General features: G+C 36.3%; 1 protein-coding gene across 1 annotated transcript in view; it reads right to left on the bottom strand.

Moving 5' to 3' along the window:
• The window catches only part of MMS22L (MMS22 like, DNA repair protein), a 133,269-nt gene that overhangs the window by 109,454 nt on the left and 1,141 nt on the right, over positions 1–22,674 (bottom strand). Inside the window, exons 3-8 of the mRNA XM_059942040.1 lie at positions 22,022–22,147; positions 18,920–18,969; positions 13,652–13,739; positions 13,379–13,556; positions 10,798–10,888; positions 1,286–1,416 (exon numbers count right to left, since the gene is read on the bottom strand). Coding sequence (XP_059798023.1) covers positions 1,286–1,416; positions 10,798–10,888; positions 13,379–13,556; positions 13,652–13,739; positions 18,920–18,969; positions 22,022–22,147 — 664 coding nt within the window. The remainder of the gene's footprint in view (positions 1–1,285; positions 1,417–10,797; positions 10,889–13,378; positions 13,557–13,651; positions 13,740–18,919; positions 18,970–22,021; positions 22,148–22,674) is intronic.

The raw sequence follows: 22,674 nt of genomic DNA, 5'->3' as shown, positions 1-22,674 counted from the left end.
TGAATTTTATTTTCAACTTAAAAAAAAAACCTCTGCTTTAATCCTCTAGTCCAATGGTCAGCAAAGTTGTCCTGTAAAGGGCTGGATAGTAAATATTTGAGGCTTTAATAGTGAAATAGTCTTTGTAACAACTATTCAACTCTGCCACTGTTCTGCAACATCAGTCACAGATAATGGATAAAAAGGATGGGACTGTGTTCCAGTAAAATTTTATTTACAAAAACAGGTGGTGTGCTAGATTTGGCTACAGCGCCATGGTTTCTAAACCTTGATCTAATCCATCAGCCAAATAAAAAGACTTCTAAGAAAATGAATAGAAAATAAATTTTGATTCACTGTAATGCAGACTAAATTTTTTTGTAAGTACAATTATTAGGAATTTATAAAGGTTAGGCAACTTTACCATTTTTGTAACAAATATACCCTCAATGGCCCCAAATAATACAGAGAATAGGCACTGTAAGTATAGCAAGTATAGCTAGACTTCTGAAATTCATAATGTGTTCATTATTTCACATACTACATACACTTTTCTAACATAATACACAGTAAAAAAAAAACAAAACAACAGTCAAGACATTACTATATCATATCTGGTCAATCTACTAATTATATTAGTTGTAAATACATAGACTAGATTTAAACAATATTAATAATAAATACATAAAACACAATCTAAATTTTAAAAAATTATAAATTCCAATTTCCCATAGGTAACATTTATGCTTGTAACCTGAAATAAGTGATGATAGTCGACAAATTTCCATTGCTTGAAAATAAATGTATACCATAGCACTTTTAAATCACTGTCTGCATTAAACACTATGATAAGCAATTTAGTAAAATGATGTAATTTCCCCCATGATTCCAGACCTTTTATGAAAACAACCAAACAAAACCTCTCTTTAAATGTGTCAACTAACTTTAGCTAAGTACTCATTTATTTTATTATATAACAACAAAACAACAGATTATTAAAGGGCTGGTCTCTATTTGAACAGAAATTAAATTTCCAATCATTATCATGAACATTCTGTTTTTATTTATTTTTGACAAATGGAAAAGGCTATTTTTTTTTTAAAACAGCTCTAAAACACTAATTCCAGCCTGTTTTAAATGTTTAACTCAAATTCTTTTCCCAATCACCTACCAAATAACAGTAAATATAAAATTAGAAGAATTAACAAGTAAGCCATTTTAGATTCTTATGGGTCAAACCACATGCATTAAGTACTGACTATTGCCATTAAATACCAAAAGTGCAAATGAACTCGTAAAGCATTACCTTATCATACCTGTTGAGGGACAGGCTTATTAAATCACAAAGAAGATTTTCACAATGTTCTTCAAATAGGCTGACATTGGTTAAATTGTCACCTGCCAGGTTCATAAACTGATGACTATATATAACTTGTTCTAAAAGTGGAATAAGATAAATTCTGTTTAAAACTACAGTAGATTTTACTAATTCAGAAGGAGGAAAGTGACTGTACACCTTTAAATTAACATAACAAAACTGCAAAATAAACAGTTAAAAGCAAAATTTTTTGCAAATAAAAGTTTGAAAGCAATTCCTTTCTTATATGAGCAGTGACAGACATTAGTTTAAAAAAGTTTCAATCCTCCCAAGTACCATTTAATAGATTTTCTTAATTTGGCCATCTGAAAAGCAACAATGCAATATCACTTCAGAGAAAAAAATACAAGACAGGAAACACCAGAAAATCTTTACCCATATTTCTAACCAAAAAAGCCTTTAAAACATTATTCCTTTAACAAATACTGATAAACTAACCATGTGCAATTGTTTTTTGGCATGAAATAGAGCAAACCACAGTAACGGATACCAAAATTTGAACCTGTCAGAGTAAGTTCACCTGAGTATTGCTCTAAGAATATATTATTTGAAATACAGTCCACATGAGAGAGGAAAGGATATATTTGTGTACACCTTTATATGTTCACATGTACGTATGTAAGTGCTTACACATATACATGTACACATATATGTATTTTCGTATTATTAATTCATTGAAAAGTAGGTATTGAGGTAAAGGATGTTTATAACCTAAATAATTAATAATTTACAACTACAGGAGACCTTAATATGGCAGAGGAGTAAGACATGGAGATCACCTTCCTCCCCACAAATACATCAGAAATACATCTACACGTGGAACAACCCCTACAGAACACCTACTGAATGCTGGCAGAAGACCTCAGACTTCCTAAAAGTCAAGAAACTCCCCACGTACCTGGGTAGGGCAAAAAAAAAAAGAAAAAACAGAGACAAAAGAATAGGGTCAGGACCTGAATCTCTAGGAGGGAGCTGTGAAGGAGGAAAAGTTTCCACACACTAGGAAGCCCCTTCACTGGCAGAGACAGGGGTGGCGGGGGAGAAGCTTCAGAGTCACGGAGATCACAGCAACAGGAGTGCAGAGGGCAAAGTGGAGAGATTCCTACACAGAGGATCGGTGCCAACCAGCACTAACCAGCCCGAGAGGCGTGTATGCTCACCCGCCGGGATGGGTTGGGGCTGGGAGTTGAGGCTCAGGCTTCAGAGGTCAGATCCCAGGGAGAGGACTGGGGTTGGTTGCGTGAACACAGCCTGAAGGGGGCTAGTGTGCCACAGCTAGCCGGGAGGGAGTCCGGTAAAAACTCTGGACCTGCCTAAGAGGCAAGAGACCATTGTTTCAGGGTGCGCGAGGAAAGGGGATTCAGAGCACTGCCTAAACGAGCTCCAGAGATGGCCATGAGATGCTAAGGATGCTGCTGCCGCCACCAAGAAGCCTGTGTGCAAGCACAGGTGAACATCCACACCTCCCCTCCCGGGCGCCTGTGCAGCCTGCCACTGCCAGGGTCCTGTGATCCAGGGACAACTTCCCAGGGAGAACACACGGTACGCCTCAGGCTGGTGCAATGTCACGCTGGCCTCTGCCGCCACAGGCTCGCCCCGCATTCCTTAACCCTCCCTCCCCGCAGCCTGAGTGAGCCAGAGCCCCCTAGTCAGCTGCTCCTTTAACCCCGTAATGTCTGAGCGAAGAACAGATGCCCTCAGGCGACCTACACACAGAGGTGGGTCCAAATCCGAAGCGGAACCCCAGGAGCTGTGCGAACAAAGAAGACAAAGGGAAACCACTCTTAGCAGCATCAGGGGCAGCGGATTAATCTCCACAATCAACCTGAGGTACCTTGCATCTGTGGAATAACTGAATACACAACAAATCATCCCAAAATTGAGGCAGTGCACTTTGGGAGAAACTGTAGACCTGAGGTTTGCTTTCTGCATCTAATTTGTTTCTGGTTTTATGTTTATCTTAGTTTAGTATTTAGAGTTTATTATCATTGGTAGATTTGTTTATTGATTTGATTGCTCTCTTCCTTTTTACTTTTTTTAATATATAGATACATATACTTTTTTCCTTCTCTTTTTGTGAGTGTGTATGTGTACCCTTCTTTGTGTGATTTTGTCTGTATAGCTTTGCTTTTACCATTTGTCCTAGGGTTCTGTCTGTCCGTTTTTTTCTTTTTTTTTTTGGTATACTTTTTAGTGCTTATTATCATTGGTGGATTTTGCTTTTTGGTTTGGTTGCTCTCTTCTTTCTTTCTTCTTTTTATTACTTTTAAATTTTTTAAATTTTTAATATTTTTTTAATTTTTAATTGTAATAACTTTATATTATTTTCTTTTTTTCTTCCTTTCTTTCTATTTTTCTCCCTTTTCTTCTGAGCAGTGTGGCTGACAGAGTCTTTGTGCGCTGGATGGGTGTCAGGCCTGTGTCTCTGAGGTGGGAGAGCCGAGTTCAGGACATTGGTCCACCAGAGACCTCCCAGCTCCATGTAATGTCAAACGGCGAAAGCTCTCCCAGATATCTCCATGTCAAAGCTAAGACCCAGTTCCACTCAACGACCAGCAAGCTACAGTGCTGGACACCCTATGTCAAACAACTAGCAGGACAGGAACACAACCCCACCCTTTAGCAGAGAGGTTGCCTAAAATCATAATAAGGTCACAGACACCCCAAAACACACCACTGGACACAGATCTGCCCACCAAAAAGATAAGATCCAGCTTCATCCACCAGAACACAGGCACTAGTCCCCTCCAACAGGAAGCCTACACAATCCACTGAACCAACCTTAGCCACTAGGGGCAGACACCAAAAACAACAGGAACTATGAACCTGCAGACTGCGAAAAGGAGACCCCAAACACAGTAAGTTAAGCAAAATGAGAAGACAGAGAAACACACAGCAGATGAAGGAGCAAGGTAAAAACCCACCACATCAAACAGATGAAGAGGAAATAGGCAGTCTACCTGAAAAAGAATTCTGAGTAATGATAGTAAAGATGTTCCAAAATCTTGGAAATAGAATGGAGAAAATACAAGAAACGTTTAACAAGGACCTAGAAGAACTAAAGAGCAAACAAACAATGATGAACAACACAATAAATGAAATTAAAAATTCTCTAGAAGGAATCAATAGCAGAATAACTGAGGCAGAAGAACAGATAAGTGACCTGGAAGATAAAATTGTGGAAATAACTACTGTAGAGAAGAATAAAGAAAAAAGAATGAAAAGAATTGAGGACAGTCTCAGTGACCTCTGGGACAACATTAAACACAGCAACATTCAAATTATAGGGGTCTCAGAAGAAGAGAAAAAGAAAGGGACTGAGAAAATATTTGAAGAGATCATAGTTGAAAACCTGTCTAATATGGGAAAAGAAATAGTCAAGCAAGTCCAGGAAGCACAGAGTCCCATACAGGATAAATCCAAGGAAAAACATGCCAAGATACATATTAATCAAACTATCAAAAATTAAATACAAAGAAAAAATATTAAAAGCACAAGGGAAAAGCAACCATTAACATACAAGAGAATCCCCATAAGGTTAACAGCTGATCTTTCAGCAGAAACTCTGCAAGCCAGAGGGAGTGGCAGGGCATATTTACAGTGATGAAAGGGAAAAACCTACAACCAAGATTACTCTACCCAGCAAGGATCACATTCAGATTCGACAGAGAAATTAAAACCTTTACAGACAGGTAAAAGCTAAGAGAATTCAGCACCACGAAACCAGCTTTACAACAAATGCTAAAGGAACTTCTCTAGGCAGGAAACACAAGAGAAGGAAAAGACCTACAACAACAAACCCAAAACAATTAAGAAAATGGTAATAGGAACATACATATCGATAACTACCTTAAATGTAAATGGACTGAATGCTCCAACCAAAAGACACAGAATGGCTGAATGGATACAAAAACAAGACCTGTATATGTGCTGTCTACAAGAGACCCACTTCAGACCTAGGGACACATAGAGAGTGAAAGTGAAGGGATGGAAAAAGATATTCCATGCAAATGGAAATCAAGAGAGCTGGAGCAGCAATTCTCATATCAGACAAAACAGACTTTAAAATAGAGACTGTTACAAGAGACAAAGAAGGACACTATACAATGATGAAGGGATCAATCCAAGAAGAAGATATAACAACTGTAAATATTTATGCACCCAACATAAGAGCACCTCAATATATAATGCAAATGCTAACAGCCATACAAGGGGAGATCAACAGTAATACAATCATAGTGGAGGACTTTAACACCCCACTTTCACCAATGGACAGATCATCCAAAATGAAAATAAATAAGGAAACACAAGCTTTAAATGATGCATTAAACAAGATGGACATAACTGATATTTATAGGACATTCCATCCAAAAACAACAGAATATACTTTCTTCTCAAGCGCTCATGGAACATTCTCCAGGATAGATCATATCTTGGGTCACAAACCAAGTCTTGGTAAATTTAAGAAAACTGAAATCGTACCAAGTATCTTTTCCATCAACAACACTATGAGACTAGATATCAATTACAGGAAAAAATCTGTAAAAAATAAAAACACATGGAGGCTAAACAATACACTACTAAATGACCAAGTGATCACTGAAGAAATCAAAGGGGAAATCAAAAAATACCTAGAAACAAATGACAATGAAAACACGATGACCCGAAACCTATGGGATACAGCAAAAGCAGTTCTAAGAGGGAAGTTTATAGCAATAAAATCCTACTTCAAGAAAAAAGAAACATCTAAAGTAAACAATCTAACCTTACACCTAAAGCAATTAGAGAGAGAAGAACAAAACACCCCCAAGTTAGCAGAAGGAAAGAAATCATAAAGATCAGAATAGAAATAAATGAAAAAGAAATGAAGGAAACAATAGCAAAGATCAATAAAACTAAAAGCTGGTTCTTTGAGAAGATAAACAAAATTGATAAACCATTAGCCAGACTCATCAAGAAAAAAAGGGAGAAGACTCAAATCAACAGAATTAGAAATGAATAAGAAGAAGTAACAACTGACACTGCTGAAATACAAAGGATCATGGGAGATTACTACAAGCAACTCTATGCCAATAAAATAGACAACCTGGAAGAAATGGACAAATTCTTAGAAGTGCACAACCTTCTGAGACTGAACCAGGAAGAAATAGAAAATATGAACAGACCAATCACAAGCACTGAAATTGAAACTGTGATTAAAAATCTTCCAACAAACAAAAGCCCAGGACCAGATGGCTTCACAGGCAAATTCTATCAAACATTTAGAGAAGAGCTAACAGCTGTCCTTCTCAAACTCTTCCAAAATATAGCAGAGGGAGGAACACTCCCAAACTCATTCTACAAGGCCACCATCACCCTGATACCAAAACCAGACAAAGATGTCACAAAAAAAGAATACTACAGACCAATATCACTGATGAACACAGATGCAAAAATCCTCAACAAAATACTAGCAAACAGAATCCAACAGCACATTAAAAGGATCATACACCATGATCAACTGGGGTTTATCCCAGGAATGAAAGGATTCTTCAAAATACACAAAATCAATGTCATACACCATATTAAAAAATTGAAGGGGGCTTCCCTGGTGGCACAGTGGTTGAGAGTCTGCCTGCCAATGTGGGGGACACGGGTTCGAGCCCTGGTCTGGGAGGATCCTGCGTGCCGCGGAGCAACTAGGCCCGTGAGCCACAACTGCTGAGCCTGCGCATCTGGAGCCTGTGCTCCGCAACAAGAGAGGCCGCGATGGTGAAGAGGCCCGCGCACCGAGATGAAGACTGGCCCCCACTTGCCACAACTGGAGAGAGCCCTCGCACAGAAACGAAGACCCAACACAGCCATAAATAAATAAATAAATAAATAAAATTTAAAAAAAAAATTGAAGGATAAAAACCATATGATCATCTCAATAGATGTAGAAAGGGCTTTCAACAAAATTCAACATCAATTTATGATAAAAACCCTCCAGAAAGCAGGCAAAGAGGGAACTTATCTCAATATAATCAAGGCCTTATATGACAAACCCACAGCCAAAATCGTTCTCAATGGTGAAAAACTGAAACCATTTCCTCTAAGATCAGGAACAAGACAAGGTTGTCCACTCTCACCACTATTATTCAACATAGTTTTGGAAGTGTTAGCCACAGCAATCAGAGAAGAAAAGGAAAGAAATAAAAGGAATCCAAATCAGAAAAGAAGAAGTAAAGCTGTCACTGTTTGCAGATGACATGATACTATACATAGAGAATCCTAAAGATGCTACCAGAAAACTCCTAGAGCTAATCAATGAATTTGGTAAAGTAGCAGTATACTAAATTAATGCACAGCAATCTCTTGCATTCCTATACACTAATGATGAAAAATCTGAAAGAGAAATTAAGGAAACACTCCCATTTACCATTGCAAAAAAAGAATAAAATACCTAGGAATAAACCTACCTAAGGAGACAAAAGACCTGTATGCAGAAAACTATATAACACTGATGAGAGAAGTTAAAGATGATGCAAACAGATGGAGAGATATACCATGTTCTTGGATTGAAAGAATCAACATTGTGAAAATGACTATACTACCCAAAGCAATCTAAAGATTCAATGCAATCCCTATCAAACTACCAATGGCATTTTTCACAGAACTAGAACAATAAATTTCACAGTTTGTATGGAAACACAAAAGACCCTGAATAGCCAAAGCAATCTTGAGAAAGAAAAACAGAGCTGGAGGAATCAGGCTCCTGGATTGCAGACTATACTAGAAAGCTACAGTAATCAAGACAGTGTGGTACTGGCACAAAAACAGAAATATAGATCAATGGAACAGGATACAAACCCCAGAGATAAACCCATGCACGTATGTTCACCTTATTTTTGATAAAGGAGGCAAGAATATACAATGGAGAAAAGACAGCCTCTTCAATAAGTGGTGCTGGGAAAAATGGACAGCTACATGTAAAAGAATGAAATTACAACACTCCCTAACACCATACACAAAAATAAACTCAAAATGGATTAAAGACCTAAATGTAAGGCCAGACACCATAACACTCTTAGAGGAAAACATAGGCAGAACACTCTATGACATACATCACAGCAAGATCCTTTTTGACTCACCTCCTAGAGAAATGGATATAAAAACAAATGGGACCTAATGAAACTTAAAAGCTTTTGCACAGCAAAGGAAAACATAAACAAGACAAAAGGACAACCCTTAGAATGGGAGAAAATATTTGCAAACGAAGCAACTGACGAAGGATTAATCTCCAAAACATACAACAGCTCATGCAGCTCAATATCAAAAAAACAAACAACCCAATCAAATAATGGGCAGAAGACTTAAATAGACATTTCTCAAAAGAAGATATACAGATTGCCAACAAACAGATGAAAGGATGCTCAACATCACTAATCATTAAAGAAATGCAAATTAAAACTACAATGAGGTATCACCTCGCACCAGTCAGAATGGTCATCATCAAAAAAATCTACAAACAATAAATGCTGGAGAGGGTGTGGAGAAAAGGGAACCCTCTTGCACTGTTGGTGGGAATGTAAATTGGTACAGCCACTACGAAGAACAGTATGGAGGTTCCTTAAAAAACTAAAAATAGAACTATCGTACGACCCAGCAATCCCACTACTGGGCATATACCCTGAGAAAACCATAATTCAAAAAGATTCATGTACTACAATGTTCACTGCAGGACTATTTACAATAGCCAGGACATGGAAGCCACCTAAGTGTCCATCGACAGATGAATGGATAAAGAAGATGTGGCACATATATACAATGGAGTATTACTCAGCCATAAAAAGAAAGGAAACTGAGTTATTTGTAGAAAGGTGGATGGATACAGAGTGAAGTAAGTCAGAAAGAGAAAAACAAATACCGTATGTTAACACTTATATATGTAATCTAAAAAGGAAAAAAAAAGGTTCTGAAGAACCTAGGGGCAGGACAGGAAAAAAGACGCAGACGTAGAGAATGGACTTGAGGACATGGGGAGGGGGAAGGGTAAGGTGGGACGAACTGAGAGAGTGGCATGGACATATATACACTACCATATGTAAAACAGATAGCTAGTGGGAAGCAGCCACATAGCAAAGGGAGATCAGCTCTGTGCTTTGTGACCATCTAGAGGGGTGGGATAGGGAGGGTGGGAGGGAGACGCAAGAGGGAGGAGATATGGGGATATATGTATGTGTATAGCTGATTCAGTTTGTTATAAAGCAGAAACTAACACACCACCGTAAAGCAATTATACTCCAATAAAGATGTTAAAAAAAAAAAAAAGAAATCCTTTCAATTTGTAACGAAGTCAAGTAGTAAGCCTCTCTGTAGTTAGTCCTGACACTTTAAGCGAGTAAGTGCTAGGTTATAATGTACACATCATTGTGTTAATCACAAAGACCGTTCTGAACATTAAAAATGCTCAAGTGCTTAAAAAATAATAATAATAATTTACAACTATATAATATTTACAGAAAATTGCCAATTTGATAACGGAAACTAAAGATGTCAAAGAGCAAGACCAAGAAATAAATAGGCAACATGTGAAATAAAAGATTACTATCCATAATATATACAAATCTCTACTAATTAATTAAAGAAAGATGGGAAAGAATGAAACAAGAGATAAAACAACAAGTACTTTGCAAAATATAATGAACAAGTAATTAATAAAGCAAATATAAAAAGACAATGAAATGAAAGATGCTCCACTTCACTGGTAATCGGGAAATTGCAAAAACAGAGATTCAGTATCATTTTTCACGCATTAGTTGGCAAAAAATAAAAACAATTCTACTGGCAAGAGTATGAGGCAAAGGCATGTTCAGTTAGTGTACTTAAATTGTGGAAACTTAATATACAACACCAGAGCAGCATATACAATACTAAAAGTGCAATGTGCCACATCAATTCCAAAAACCTATTCTACTAAATAACTTGTACAAGTATTCAAAGATGTATATCTTATATCTACATAAGGATGTTCAATGAAATATTATTTGTAATACCAAAATAAACAGAATTAACAGAAATATCAAAAAATAGACTTGGCTAAATAAATTATGATAGGTCCATAAAACTGTATGTACTAACATGAACAGATCTCTAAAAAACTGTTAAATGAAACCCTACATAGAACAATATGATGATACCATTTGTGGTTAGAAAGAAAAACAAAAATCCTACCTATGAGTTTCTATATATGTATACTAATAGATAGTAAGTAAGGATGGATGGATAAATGGACCAAGCTGTTCCCAGCAGTTATCTCTAGAAAAAAGAAGTAAGACCTTCACTTTTTAGTTTGGTTACTGTTTGATTAAAAAAAAATAATAATCAGAAAGCACTTATTGTATAATTATAAAAAACAATTTAGATTAAAAAACGTTTACATTAAAAAAAGGACATAAATCAGAAATACATAAACTTACTCAATTTTTCACCAAGCATGTGAAGAATTTCCAGCACTAGCCAATGGATATCTAAGTGGAGATGTAACAAATGCCATGATGGTGGGAAAAGCTGTGAATGACATTAAAAACTGTGACTGAAAATTCATAACACTTTATTAGGTATTTTATAACATGTCACAACACTCCTCCATAACGCACAAGTTAACCTAACACTATTCAAAAGCTCAAGGAAAACCTCTGTCTTGTTCATTAGAGGATTTTTTCACTGGAGATCTTTAAAAGCAGGATATACTCTTAACTGATGTTGTTTAAGACAGACCCACCTCGGGGCTGCTGAATAGACTTGTATAGTAAAGGCCCCTACTAACCAACCGAGATTCTACTACAGCTGCAAGGCAGTAAATCAATTTTTTTAAACACTTATTTTCATGATTTTATTTTAGACTTTAGCTAGGAAATATGTTTTTAAATGTAATGAATACCCAGGAACTTCCATAAGATATTTTAACAAGAACTTCTGGATCATCATTTAGACACTACTGTCATGCCCATAAAGAAACTAAAGTTAAAAGTGGTGAAGAAATTTACCCCTTAATTAATGCTTTAGGATTCAAACCTAATTCTATCTGATTCAAAAGCCAGTGCTCTTTACTGTGCTAGCAGATTATCAATAACCTTTCTCCAGTCAACATTTCGAATCACTAAAATACGATACATACTTTTTATTAAAACAACTATGATGAATGATGGAGAGGGGTCTTGCCTTATCAAACATGCAAACAAAATAAAACACAACACTAATAAAACAGTGCTGGCTCAGGAATAGATAATAAATAGCAAAAATAGGGAAGAGAGAAATGGATACACATGATACGTCAAATCAGTGGGGAAAGCATGGGTCATTCAATAAGAGACAGGATTATTAACTTATTCATTTGTAAGAAACTAGATTTCCTACCTCACAGTACATTTTTTAAAAAGAGATAAATAAAAGAGATAAATGTAAAAAAAAAAGTATGTTTTTACAATAGCATAGGAATGATACCAAAGAAAAAAACTGATAAATATAACTATATAAAAAAACTTAAATCATCTACCTAGCAAGTCAGCTTAATTGCTGAAAAAAAAGATAAATGAAAATATTCGTAATACATCATACCAACAAATAGTATCTCTAATTTTAAAAAGTTCCTGAAAAAGAATAAAAGACACATGCTCAACTGTAAATACCAATTAAGGCATTAGCTTTCATATATGAGAATGGTAAAATATAAGAAATTATAGAGTCTGAAAGATGCTTTTTATTTTATGATTTTTTCGTTTTGCTGATATTTCAGAAGAGAACAGTATTTCAGAATATGATTTTTTTGTTTATGTGTTGAAAACTCCATTCCCCTGCTTTAAAAATTCAGTCTTCTGATCTTCAAATAACCTATATTTTCAAGTCTGTCTAATTAAAAGCCTATGAAAGGCAAAACCTAGTTTGAGGACCCTTGCACACATTTTTTTATTTCTGCTGCTAGATAAATTATTAATTTTAATTTTCTTAAGCATTTGATGGATATTCAGAAAATAAAAATCAGTCCAATTTACAGAGACTAAAAAGAAAGAAAAATATCCCTCCCAGCACAATCCACCCACGAATCTTTATTAATTGACACAATTAAAAACAATTACCTATTTGGTTTCTATGGATTAGATATATTCACCTGTGAATTCAGTTGGAACTCTATTTACTTTTATTATTACATATATTGATCCCTGATAAGAAGAGTCAATTTTTTTATTGTTGTTAAATTTCACAGAAATACATAAACATTTAATTGTACCTTATATTTTGGCAAAGACTTGTTCCTAAAAACTGAATGTTATTAAAATTGGTGAAGTCAAATAGAAGAGATTGAGAATTCAGGGAATGCCACAGGGAATTATAATTTGTCACTCACAGAAGCTCACATTTTCCTATGAAGAATTTGTTAATTACATCCACAGGTTGGGTCATGCTAACACATTTTTAAAAACCAAACCAGACAGACTGATCATCACAGGTAGGGAAAAAAAGGGGGGCACAGTTAAAACAATCTTAATCATATTCTGAAAATATCTCAAAAGCCAGAACAGACATAATGATGTGGTTTTGAAAGTATAACTTTTTAAAGATGATCTTCTTGAATCTTACTAAAATATAAGATAGTGTTTGCCCAAACTTTTATCAGTGGGAAAGAGGATACAAAATTTAGAAAACAAAGGTTATTTTATTTACTTTGAAACTTTTAAACATTTGCATTGTTACGACTGGAAGAAGAATAGCTATCAATGATTCAACGTAAACTACATCTAAGCACTTTATGTATTTTAATTATTCAATTCTCCCAATAACTCTAGGAAGCTAAACCAATTACACAGATGGAAAGACTGAAGCAAGAGGTGTTATTTGCCTGATGGCACATAATTAATAAAAGGAGGAGCCAGTATTCAACTCAGGCAGTCTGGTCCAAGAACTACACTCTTGACTAATTTCCCTCATTCTTGAATGAACAGTCCATGTGGGGAGGAAAAAATACCTGGTACTTTAAAAATTAAATGAAACAAAGCAAACCTTAGTCTGGTTTTGATTTACAAATGCTCCTGTATTAATAATGGGAAGTTCTGATAGGTGTCCTATATACAAGAGTAATCCATGAAGCTCATCAATCAACACTGAGGGAAGTTGTGCCTCCAAAGTTTGGTAGGGATGGACAGGAACATGACTTTCGGCATTTTGTACTTGCAGGGACCTAAAACACGATGAGATACAATAAGCAATTAGATTCTGGATAAATTTGCACTCAGAAATTCATGCATTATTCATATTACTCATCTGACAGCCTACCTGAAAATGAAGACTTTAACATAATGAAGAAATGTTATGCACTGCTGCCTAATATTGGCTGCTTTGCAATGTAGGGTTGATATCTTCCCTAAAACCAAAATAGATAATGTTAATCATTGTTTAAATAATCAGTGGGCAGTGACAAAAAAATTGTGTGAGCCATATAAGTAGCAATTCTCTAGCTTTTCACTTTTTCAAATTACTCCTATATGGTTCTTACCATCCCCCACCCCCCCATACTGCTCTTAGTAAGGTCACCAGTGAAATCATGTTGTCCAATCTAATGGGCACCACTTGTGCTCAATTAACTTGCCCTTATAGGAGCATTCACTACACCTGGCTTCACTGATGTCCCATGCTGTCAGTCTTCTTTCTTCCTCACTTACCTATAATTCTCATCATGTTTTCTCTGCTTTTGTTTTCTGGTTTACTCATTTGCCCTAGAGTGGTTAGGAGTGTTTTGCACATAGTAACTACCCAGATAATTTTTGCTAATTTTTGCTGATGTAAATGTTGAAGTGAGGGAAAGACGGCATGGGTTGAGAGAGATAGGGATAAGTCATTTGGGGCCTTACAAGTCATTATAAGGAGTTTTGATTTCATTGAAATACAGTAGATGGCCTTTCATTGGGTTTTGATCTAGGAGGAACAGGAATTGGTATACATTTAAAGCAGATTTTGTACACAGATCATAGAGGGGCAAAGGAGGATGTGTTAAGAGCCCTATAGCAGTAATTCAAGAGATCATAGGAAAATGGATAGGCTGAAGGTATATTTTGGTCATAAACCTACTGGGAATCCGATAGATGATATGAGTTTAAAGGAAATGAAAGAATCAAGAATGACATATAGGCAACTGTTAGCACCACGTAATGAGTGGAGAAAACATGGGCAGCGTGAACTGGTTTTAGAAGACATCACAGATGTACTCTTTGCACTATCTAAGCAATCCAAGGACAGATGTCAGGCAGCTTGACATGCAAGGCCTGGAGTGCAAAGGAGAGGTCTGGAATGTAGGTAAACCTTTGGAGTTGTTATCATTTAGAAATAAAGGAACTGACGAGATCGTACATGTAGAAGAAGATGTACAGAGAGGAGACTCAAACTGAGACCTGAGGAGACTGCTTATTAGTAGTAGACCTGAGGGAGGAGGAGCTGGTAAAGGAGAGGCAGGAGAAGAGGGGAAAAAAACTTACTATAGGCAACAAATTATCACCCATATTAAACATAAAGCAAAATTTATTTTAAAATTTGTATTCAAATGAGCAAACGTGGACACTATTTTGGCAAAACAGGAGCATAAGTGTAAAGGTACCGTCCATATATCTACATACCAAACAGTGCAGTGCACTTTTACAGCTTAATTATACTTCGCTTACAAAAGTCATGATCCCCCAGTGTCACAATTCTCAGCCCGTAAAGGAATTTCTGTCTTAAAAACAACTGCTGTGGGCTTCCCTGGTGGTGCAGTGGTTTGGCGCAGTGCTTAAGAATCCGCCTGCCAATGCAGGGGACACGGATTTGAGCCCTGGTCTGTGAAGATCCCACATGCCGCGGAGTAACTAAGCCCATGCACCACAACTACTGAGCCTGCACCCGCAGGCCACAACTACTGAAGCCCGAGCACCTAGAGCCCATGCTCCACAACAAGAGAAGCCACCGCAATGAGAAGCCCGCACACCACAATGAAGAGTAGCCCCGGCTCACCACAACTAAAGAAAGCCCACATGCAGCAAGAAAGACCCAATGCAGCCAAAAATAAATTAATCAATCAATTAAAAAAAAAAAACTGCTGTGAACTGCTGCATCCAGCCAAGATGGAGTAAAAGGAATCAGAATTACCCATCTCCCACCTTAAACTAGAAAGCCAAAAAAAGTAAAACAATAATTTTCAGACATTGGACAAAGGCAACACAAGACTGCTATCCCAGAGAGAAGATAAGTCCTAAGATTGCACCAGCTTCCCACCTAGAGACAGTTTCTAGGCTGCAGCACAGGGAGAGAGAATTCAGAGCCCAAATCTGAGTCAAAGAGACATGAGATCTGAGTTTAGGGTAGTCTAAATTTGCAGGGTAAAAGTACCAAAGAAGAAAGAAAGCTACACAAAAAAAAGAGCCCTAGAAATGTACAGAGGGTCCCCTTTGAGTCTTTGACTAAGTACTGATCTGTAGGCCAGAGAAAAATATCAGAAAACAATTCCCAAAGCTTACTCAAACCAGGGAACAGTTCAAGATCCCACCAGCAAGAATGAAAAAAAAAATACACCACAAAGAATCCTCAGAAGCCTTACTAGAGCTAAATTAACATTAGACTAAAGGCTACTTTTTAAAAGTCCTAACAAAATATACAACAAGCCTCAAAAAGATCCCATGGATTACAAGTACTCAACAGTAAGCCAGAACAAAATTCAACACTAGTTTTAGGAATACAAGAAAATTCAGAAAGCAGCAATGTAAAATCTACAATGTCCATCACACAATAAAAAATTACTAGATGTTCAAAAGAGCAGAAAAATGTATCATAAAACTAGAAGAAAAATCAATCAACACAAACAGACCCAGAAATGACAATGATGAAAGAATCTGCAGTCAACGAAGCTAAAAACAGTGGAAGGCATAAAAAAAAATCCAAATGAAATGCCTAGAGACAAAAAAATACAATATCTGAAAAAGGGGTAACATCAACAGCTATATTTAATAACAGGTATTAGTAAAAAATAACATGTATGCTATTCTGCCTCAACAGGAAAGCAATCCAGGGAGTAAAATCAACAGGAGAACAAGAACCATATGCACTTCAGTAAGTGACCCTACATAAGGGCTTTCTGGGGAGGGTTGAGGGCCAAGGGTTTACATGAGTTTATTAACAAAGCCCTGACACAGCTGCATGGCAGGAGTAAGCTTATGTAGGGATAGTCTTTAATACTGCTAACCTGCCCGACAAATCTGTCATTAAGTTTTTTAAGTAATAACACCAGCCAAAATGTCAGTGTAGCAAGTAACCATTTCAACAAATAGTCCACTGTAGTAATTTTAGGTCAGTAAGTGTTTTTCAAGGAATAATCTTGCTCAATAAATGCCTTCCACAAACCCAATTTAATTAAGTCACTCTATATAGTAAAGGTATTTTTGCTGTTTCCACTACAATCTTATAGACGCTCCCCAGGAGTTTCAAAATAAAATTCTGGGTCTTTGGCACTGCTTACAAAGACACCTATGATTGCATCCCTTCCAAAAATTAACCACTCACACACACTCGAGTCCAACCATACGTAATTATTACTTACTCCCTGCTCCCTGAACTTTTATGTTTTTATATACTTCAATGTCTTTGTCTATATAGTTGTTTCTACCTGGAACTCATCCTATCCCCAAAACTTCTCCAAAATCTTTTGTCTGGCTAATTCCTCCTCATCCTTGAAGACCAAGATCTGCCATCACTCAGTGATGGGCACATAAACGGATAAAGCCCTTGGCTCCTGTAGCAGCTTTTGCATGCCTCTGTTACTACACTCTTCCATTTACCATGCTGACTATGCTTGTTTATCTGTCTTACTCAACTGCAAACTCTTCAGCAGCATAATTTTCCTCTTTGATTCATCAGCACCTTGCACAGTACCTGGCATGAAGCAGGGACTCAGGTGATAATGAAACAGTAATATCCAACATTTACTGAGGACAAACTAAGAAAACAAAACAAATAAAACAGCCCTGACAGCTGATAACAATTAGGCCATGATGTTCCCTACTGAAATTAAACAGTTGTCATACAATATCAAAAATAATCACACAAGATCACTCCATGATTATGGTGAAACAAGAAAAACACAAAACCTCTCTGTAATCATGTCTGACACAGAAACAAGGCACTACACAACCACACAAAAACAAACAAAATACAGAAACAGACTACTCTCTTCTTCCAGCTAAAATGACTATTGCTTCATTACAAATTAGAATCTTCCCTTGCCTCCTTCTGTGTGTCCCACCTTTTAGAGAAAAATTAAAAATTAACTTAGTCATCAAATTGCTTCTGCTTCTTAACAGCATCAAATCCAGAATAAAGCCATAGCCCCCTTAAACTCTACCCCAAATCAGCCAGCACAAGCGCATACCCTGTCACAAGCCCCTCCCTACTTCCTCTTACTGAGAAGCCCCAACTGTTCCTCATGATGTATATCTCCCCCTTGTTTCCTAAGCTAATAAACCCTTCAAAGGTGGGGTCCAAGTGATCTTTGGTTGCTGGGCATCACTAATAACAGACACTAGGCTAAGCACCTAACACACATTATGTCATTTAGTCCTCACAAGAACTCAATGAGGTGGGAACTATTACCTAGTGTGAGACCCACAATTAGCTAGGGTTAGAACCCAGGCTGACCACAGAGTCATGATTCTAAATACTACACTGTACCAGAACTGTTAGAAAGGAGAAGCAGCTAGCCTGAACTAAAACACACTGCCCTTCAATTCCCTTCACTACCTTAACTATACCAATTCCCTCACAAATCAGTAATCCATTAAATGTTAAAAACAAACAGGGACTTCCCTGGTGGCGCAGTGGTTAAGAATCCGCCTGCCAATGCAGGGGACACAGGTTCGAGCCCTGGTCCAGGAGGATCGCATATGCCGTGGAGCAACTAGGGCTGTGTGCCACAACTACTGAGCCTGCGCTCTAGAGCCCGCAAGCCACAACTACAGAGCCCAACTGCTACAAGTACTGAAGCCCGTGCACCTAGAGCCCATGCTCCACAACAAAGAGAAGCCTCTGCAATGAGAAGCCCACACACCGCAACAAAGAGTAGCTCCCGCTCACTGCAACTAGAGAAAGCCCGCGTGCAGCTACGAAGACCAAATGCAGCCAAAAATAAGAATAAATAAATAAAATTAAAAATTAAAAAAACCCCCAAAAAAACCAAAAACAGAAAGCAGAAAAGAAAAACAAGAAAGACAGCATGAGGTCCAGCACTTTCTATTTCTCTAAGTTCTCCACCCCACTCCCCACCCCCAAAGCAAGTTACTAATTCACTTCAAAGATGTTTAGCCTTAATTTTACTTGCAGATTTGGAAAAATACTATAAATTTCATCTACAAACAAAATTTAAGTGTCATACTTTTTCTGAACACTAAATATAACTGTATCCTGAACTTCTGGACTATCACTTCCTTCCTGTTATTATGATAGCCCAATGACACATCATAGACCCATGTACAATTCACTGTAAGGGAGCACCATTTCTTTTTGCCATTAAACACACTTAAAACTTACCAAAATCACAGTTGGCCTGTAATAAGGTTTCCAAGTTGTAGAGCTGTTGCCTAATTTAAAAAATGTAAGGTGAGAATTAGTTTTAGAATAGTTTAAAGCATGTAACAATTACACAGTATTTCCAAATCTTTTACACAGCTTTAATGCCTCTCATTCATGAATAATGTTTAACACTTCATGAATGTTTATTAGTGTCAGCTTCAGGTAGTAAAGACTTTGAGAGAAAATAAAACATGTCTTTGACCTCCCAAAAAGATCTACTAACAGCTACATTTATCTCAAAAATTATATAAAATACCATAGATTTCACCATCAAGAAGATACTGTTTATATCTTTAAGAAGTTTAAGATGGTTATATAAAACATCCTAGGTTAACAGTTATATAATGAAATGTTAAATTGTATCATATAGTTACACAATAGGAGTTCTGAAGAGAAATAGAATATGTAATGTAGACTAATCAGGGAAAGTTTTAACTTACAATGTTCCACCTTAATTTGAGAATAATCTTCTCTTGCCATTCTTCCTAGTTGCCTTTCAGCTCCTTAAAGATTGAGCCACATTCATAACCTATGTCCTGAGTAAGATTCAACTCATTCTATAATGTTTAGGATTATATAGAATCACTCACACAGCCTATTTTCCCAATAAAACACATAATATGGCACAGGTTCCATGGGATGAGGGTGAGAGGAGAAATCCCTCCAACTTTCCATTTTCATTTAAATGTACCATGTATACATTCTTTTTTTAATTATGTAAGTTTCAAGTATACAGCACTATAATTCCACATCTGTGTACACTACAACATGATCACCACCACAAGTCTAATTACTATCCATAACCATACAGTTGACTCCCTTCACCTTTTTCACCCACCTCCTAAACCCCTTCCCCTCTGGTAACTACTGATCTGTTCTCTGTATCTAAGAGTTCGTTTTTGTTTTGTTTGTTCATTTACTTTATTTAGATTCCATGTATGAGTGAAATCATATAGTATTTGTCTTTCTCTGACTTATTTCACTAAGTATAATACCCTCAAGGTCCATCCATGTTGCTGCAAATGGCAGGATTTCACTCATTTTTAAGTCTGAATAGTATTCCATTGTGTGTGTGTATATATGTGTGTGTATATATAAATATGTAAAATTCCTTCATCCATTCATCCATTGAAGGACACTTAGGTTGTTTCCGTACCTTCATACCTTGACTGTTAAAAATAATGCTGCAATGAACACAGGGGGTGAATATATCTTTTCATATTAGTGTTTCTATGTCCTTCAGATAAACACCCAGAAGTGGAATAGCTGGGTCATAGGTAGCTCTATTCTTAACTTTTTGAAGAACCTCCACATTGTTTTCCATAGTGACTGCACCAATTTACACTCCCACCAACAGGGCATGAGGATTCCCTTTTCCTCACATCTTCGTTTGTTATTTCTCGTCTTTTTGATAACAGCCATTCTAACAGGTGTGAGGTGACATCTCACTGTGGTTTTGATTTGCATTCCCTTAATAGTCATGTTGAACATCTTCTCATATGCCTGTTGGTCATCTTCAAGTATTCTTTGGAAAAATATCTGTTCAGATCCTCTGCCCATTTTTTAATCAGATTTGTTGTTGTTGCTGTTGTTGTTGTTGAGCTGCATGAATTCTTTATATATTTTGAATATTAACCCCTTATATTAACCAAATATATGATTTGCAAATTATTTTCTCCCATTCAGTAGGTTGCCTTTTCACTTTGACGATGGTTTCCTCTGCTGTGAGTACCTTTTTAGTTTGATGTAGTCACATTTGTTTATCTTTGCTTGTTTCCCTTGCCTTTGGAGTTAGAGCCACAAAAATATTGCTAAGACTGATGTCAATGAGGTTACTGCCTATATTTTCTTCTACACATTTTATGGTTTCAGGTCTTATATTCAAGCTATTAATCCATCTTGAGTTAATTTTTGTGTGTGATGTAAGACAGTGGTCTAGTTTCATTCTTTTGCCTATGGCTGTCCAATTTTCCCAACACCATTTATTGAAGACTTCCCTTTATTGTATGTTCTTTGCTCCTTCTCCGTAAATTAATTGTCCCTATACGTGTGGGTTTTTCTGGGCCCTCAATTCTGTTCCATTCATCTATGTGTCTGTTTTTATGCCAATAACATACTGTTTGTTTACTATACCTTTCTAATACAGTTTGAAATCAGAAAGTGTGATGTCTCCAGCTTTGCTCTTCTTTCTTAGGATTGTTTTGGCTATTTGGGATATTTTGTGGTTCCATATAAATTTTAGAATTACCATGTAAACATTCTTAATGTATTTTGGGCTAATAATTTGCCTTTAATAAGTGACTCCAAATCTAAAATCTGACTTATGGACTGGGTTTTAAATAATAATGAAGAATTATTTCAATTTCGTTAATTGTGTTTATGAGGTAATGTTTATGTTTAAAAAATAAGTTCATATTTTTAAGAGATACATACTGACGTAATTAAGGGTGAGATGACATGATGCCCGGAATTTGCTTAACAAATACTTAAGCCAAAAGTAGAGGGATAAGGACAGATGAAGGAAATGTGATAAAACCTTGATGTTTATCATAACTGAGGGAGGGTATATGGAGGTTCGTTATATTATTCTCTCTACATCTGTGTATGTTTGAAAATTTTTATTAAAAATTTTTTTAATGTTGTCCAGGTTAATCATATTTCTATTACATATTCTATTATAGTCTGAAAAATATATTTGGAAGTCTGAGTTCATTCTCTAAAGATTACTGAAAAATTATGACTATTAAGCAACAAAAGTATTTTATTTTTCTTCCAAAATTATGGTATAGTTCAAAGCCTAAAATATTTGTCTTCAATATACGATGTCAAATACAGAAGAATAAAACTTCTGAAAATCACTAAAAAAGAACTCACTGAAACCATTACTCCATCAAACATTATTGCTTATTTGTTGTTACTGACAAGATAATCAAGTAAGCAGCAATCACAATTCTACAGGTGCTTTTGTAATATCAGTATTAGAAACCACACAGCAATGTAACTTAAAACTGAAAAGCATCTATACTCAATGGCAGTTTTAAAATAAAAGACAAAACATACCTCAAGAGATGAAAGAGAACTCTAGATGAATTCACTAATGCTGTTTCAGTAACCCATTGAATGCCAAATATTTCCACTGTATCCTCTTCAAAATTAGTCGGTAAAGGATCAAGATTCAAAATCAGTCTGAAATGAAACTCTGATTTAATCTCATAAAAAGTATGCTATATCCCATACTATAGCATGAGTTTTTTTTTTTTTTTACATTATATGAATCCATATTACACATGACATGTCAACAATGATGTTATAAAGTAAGGAAATGCCTTGGTACCTTATATCTCAGTAATAGTACAACTGGACTGTATTAAGAATTCAACCCTACACTGTGATAAAAAAAAAAAAAAGGTTAACTAAAGAGCAATATAACTTGAGGGAAAAATGTGGAAAGGGGTCTAGGGAACATACTTTCATCTGTCTTCAACAGTGGTCTTCAGTTGTAGAATTTCACCCTTTGAGGGGACATTTAATTTTTAAAACAGTTAAAAGGTATTCTGAGCCATGTCTAAAGAAGGGCATAATCAAGTTGAATAATATCCTTTAAGGTCTCAAAGAAGGTACAACTGTAATAATCAACAAAAATGGTTTCCTTTCTACTGAAATTGCCTCAGCAGGTATTTCCAAAATATTTCAGTAACAGCGGTTTTACTGCA

Source organism: Balaenoptera ricei, chromosome 12 (assembly GCF_028023285.1).
Source record: "Balaenoptera ricei isolate mBalRic1 chromosome 12, mBalRic1.hap2, whole genome shotgun sequence".
Taxonomy (NCBI): Eukaryota; Metazoa; Chordata; class Mammalia; order Artiodactyla; family Balaenopteridae; genus Balaenoptera; species Balaenoptera ricei.
The sequence above is the reverse complement of the archived record's forward strand: the minus strand, read 5'-3'. Positions and strand labels throughout refer to the sequence as shown.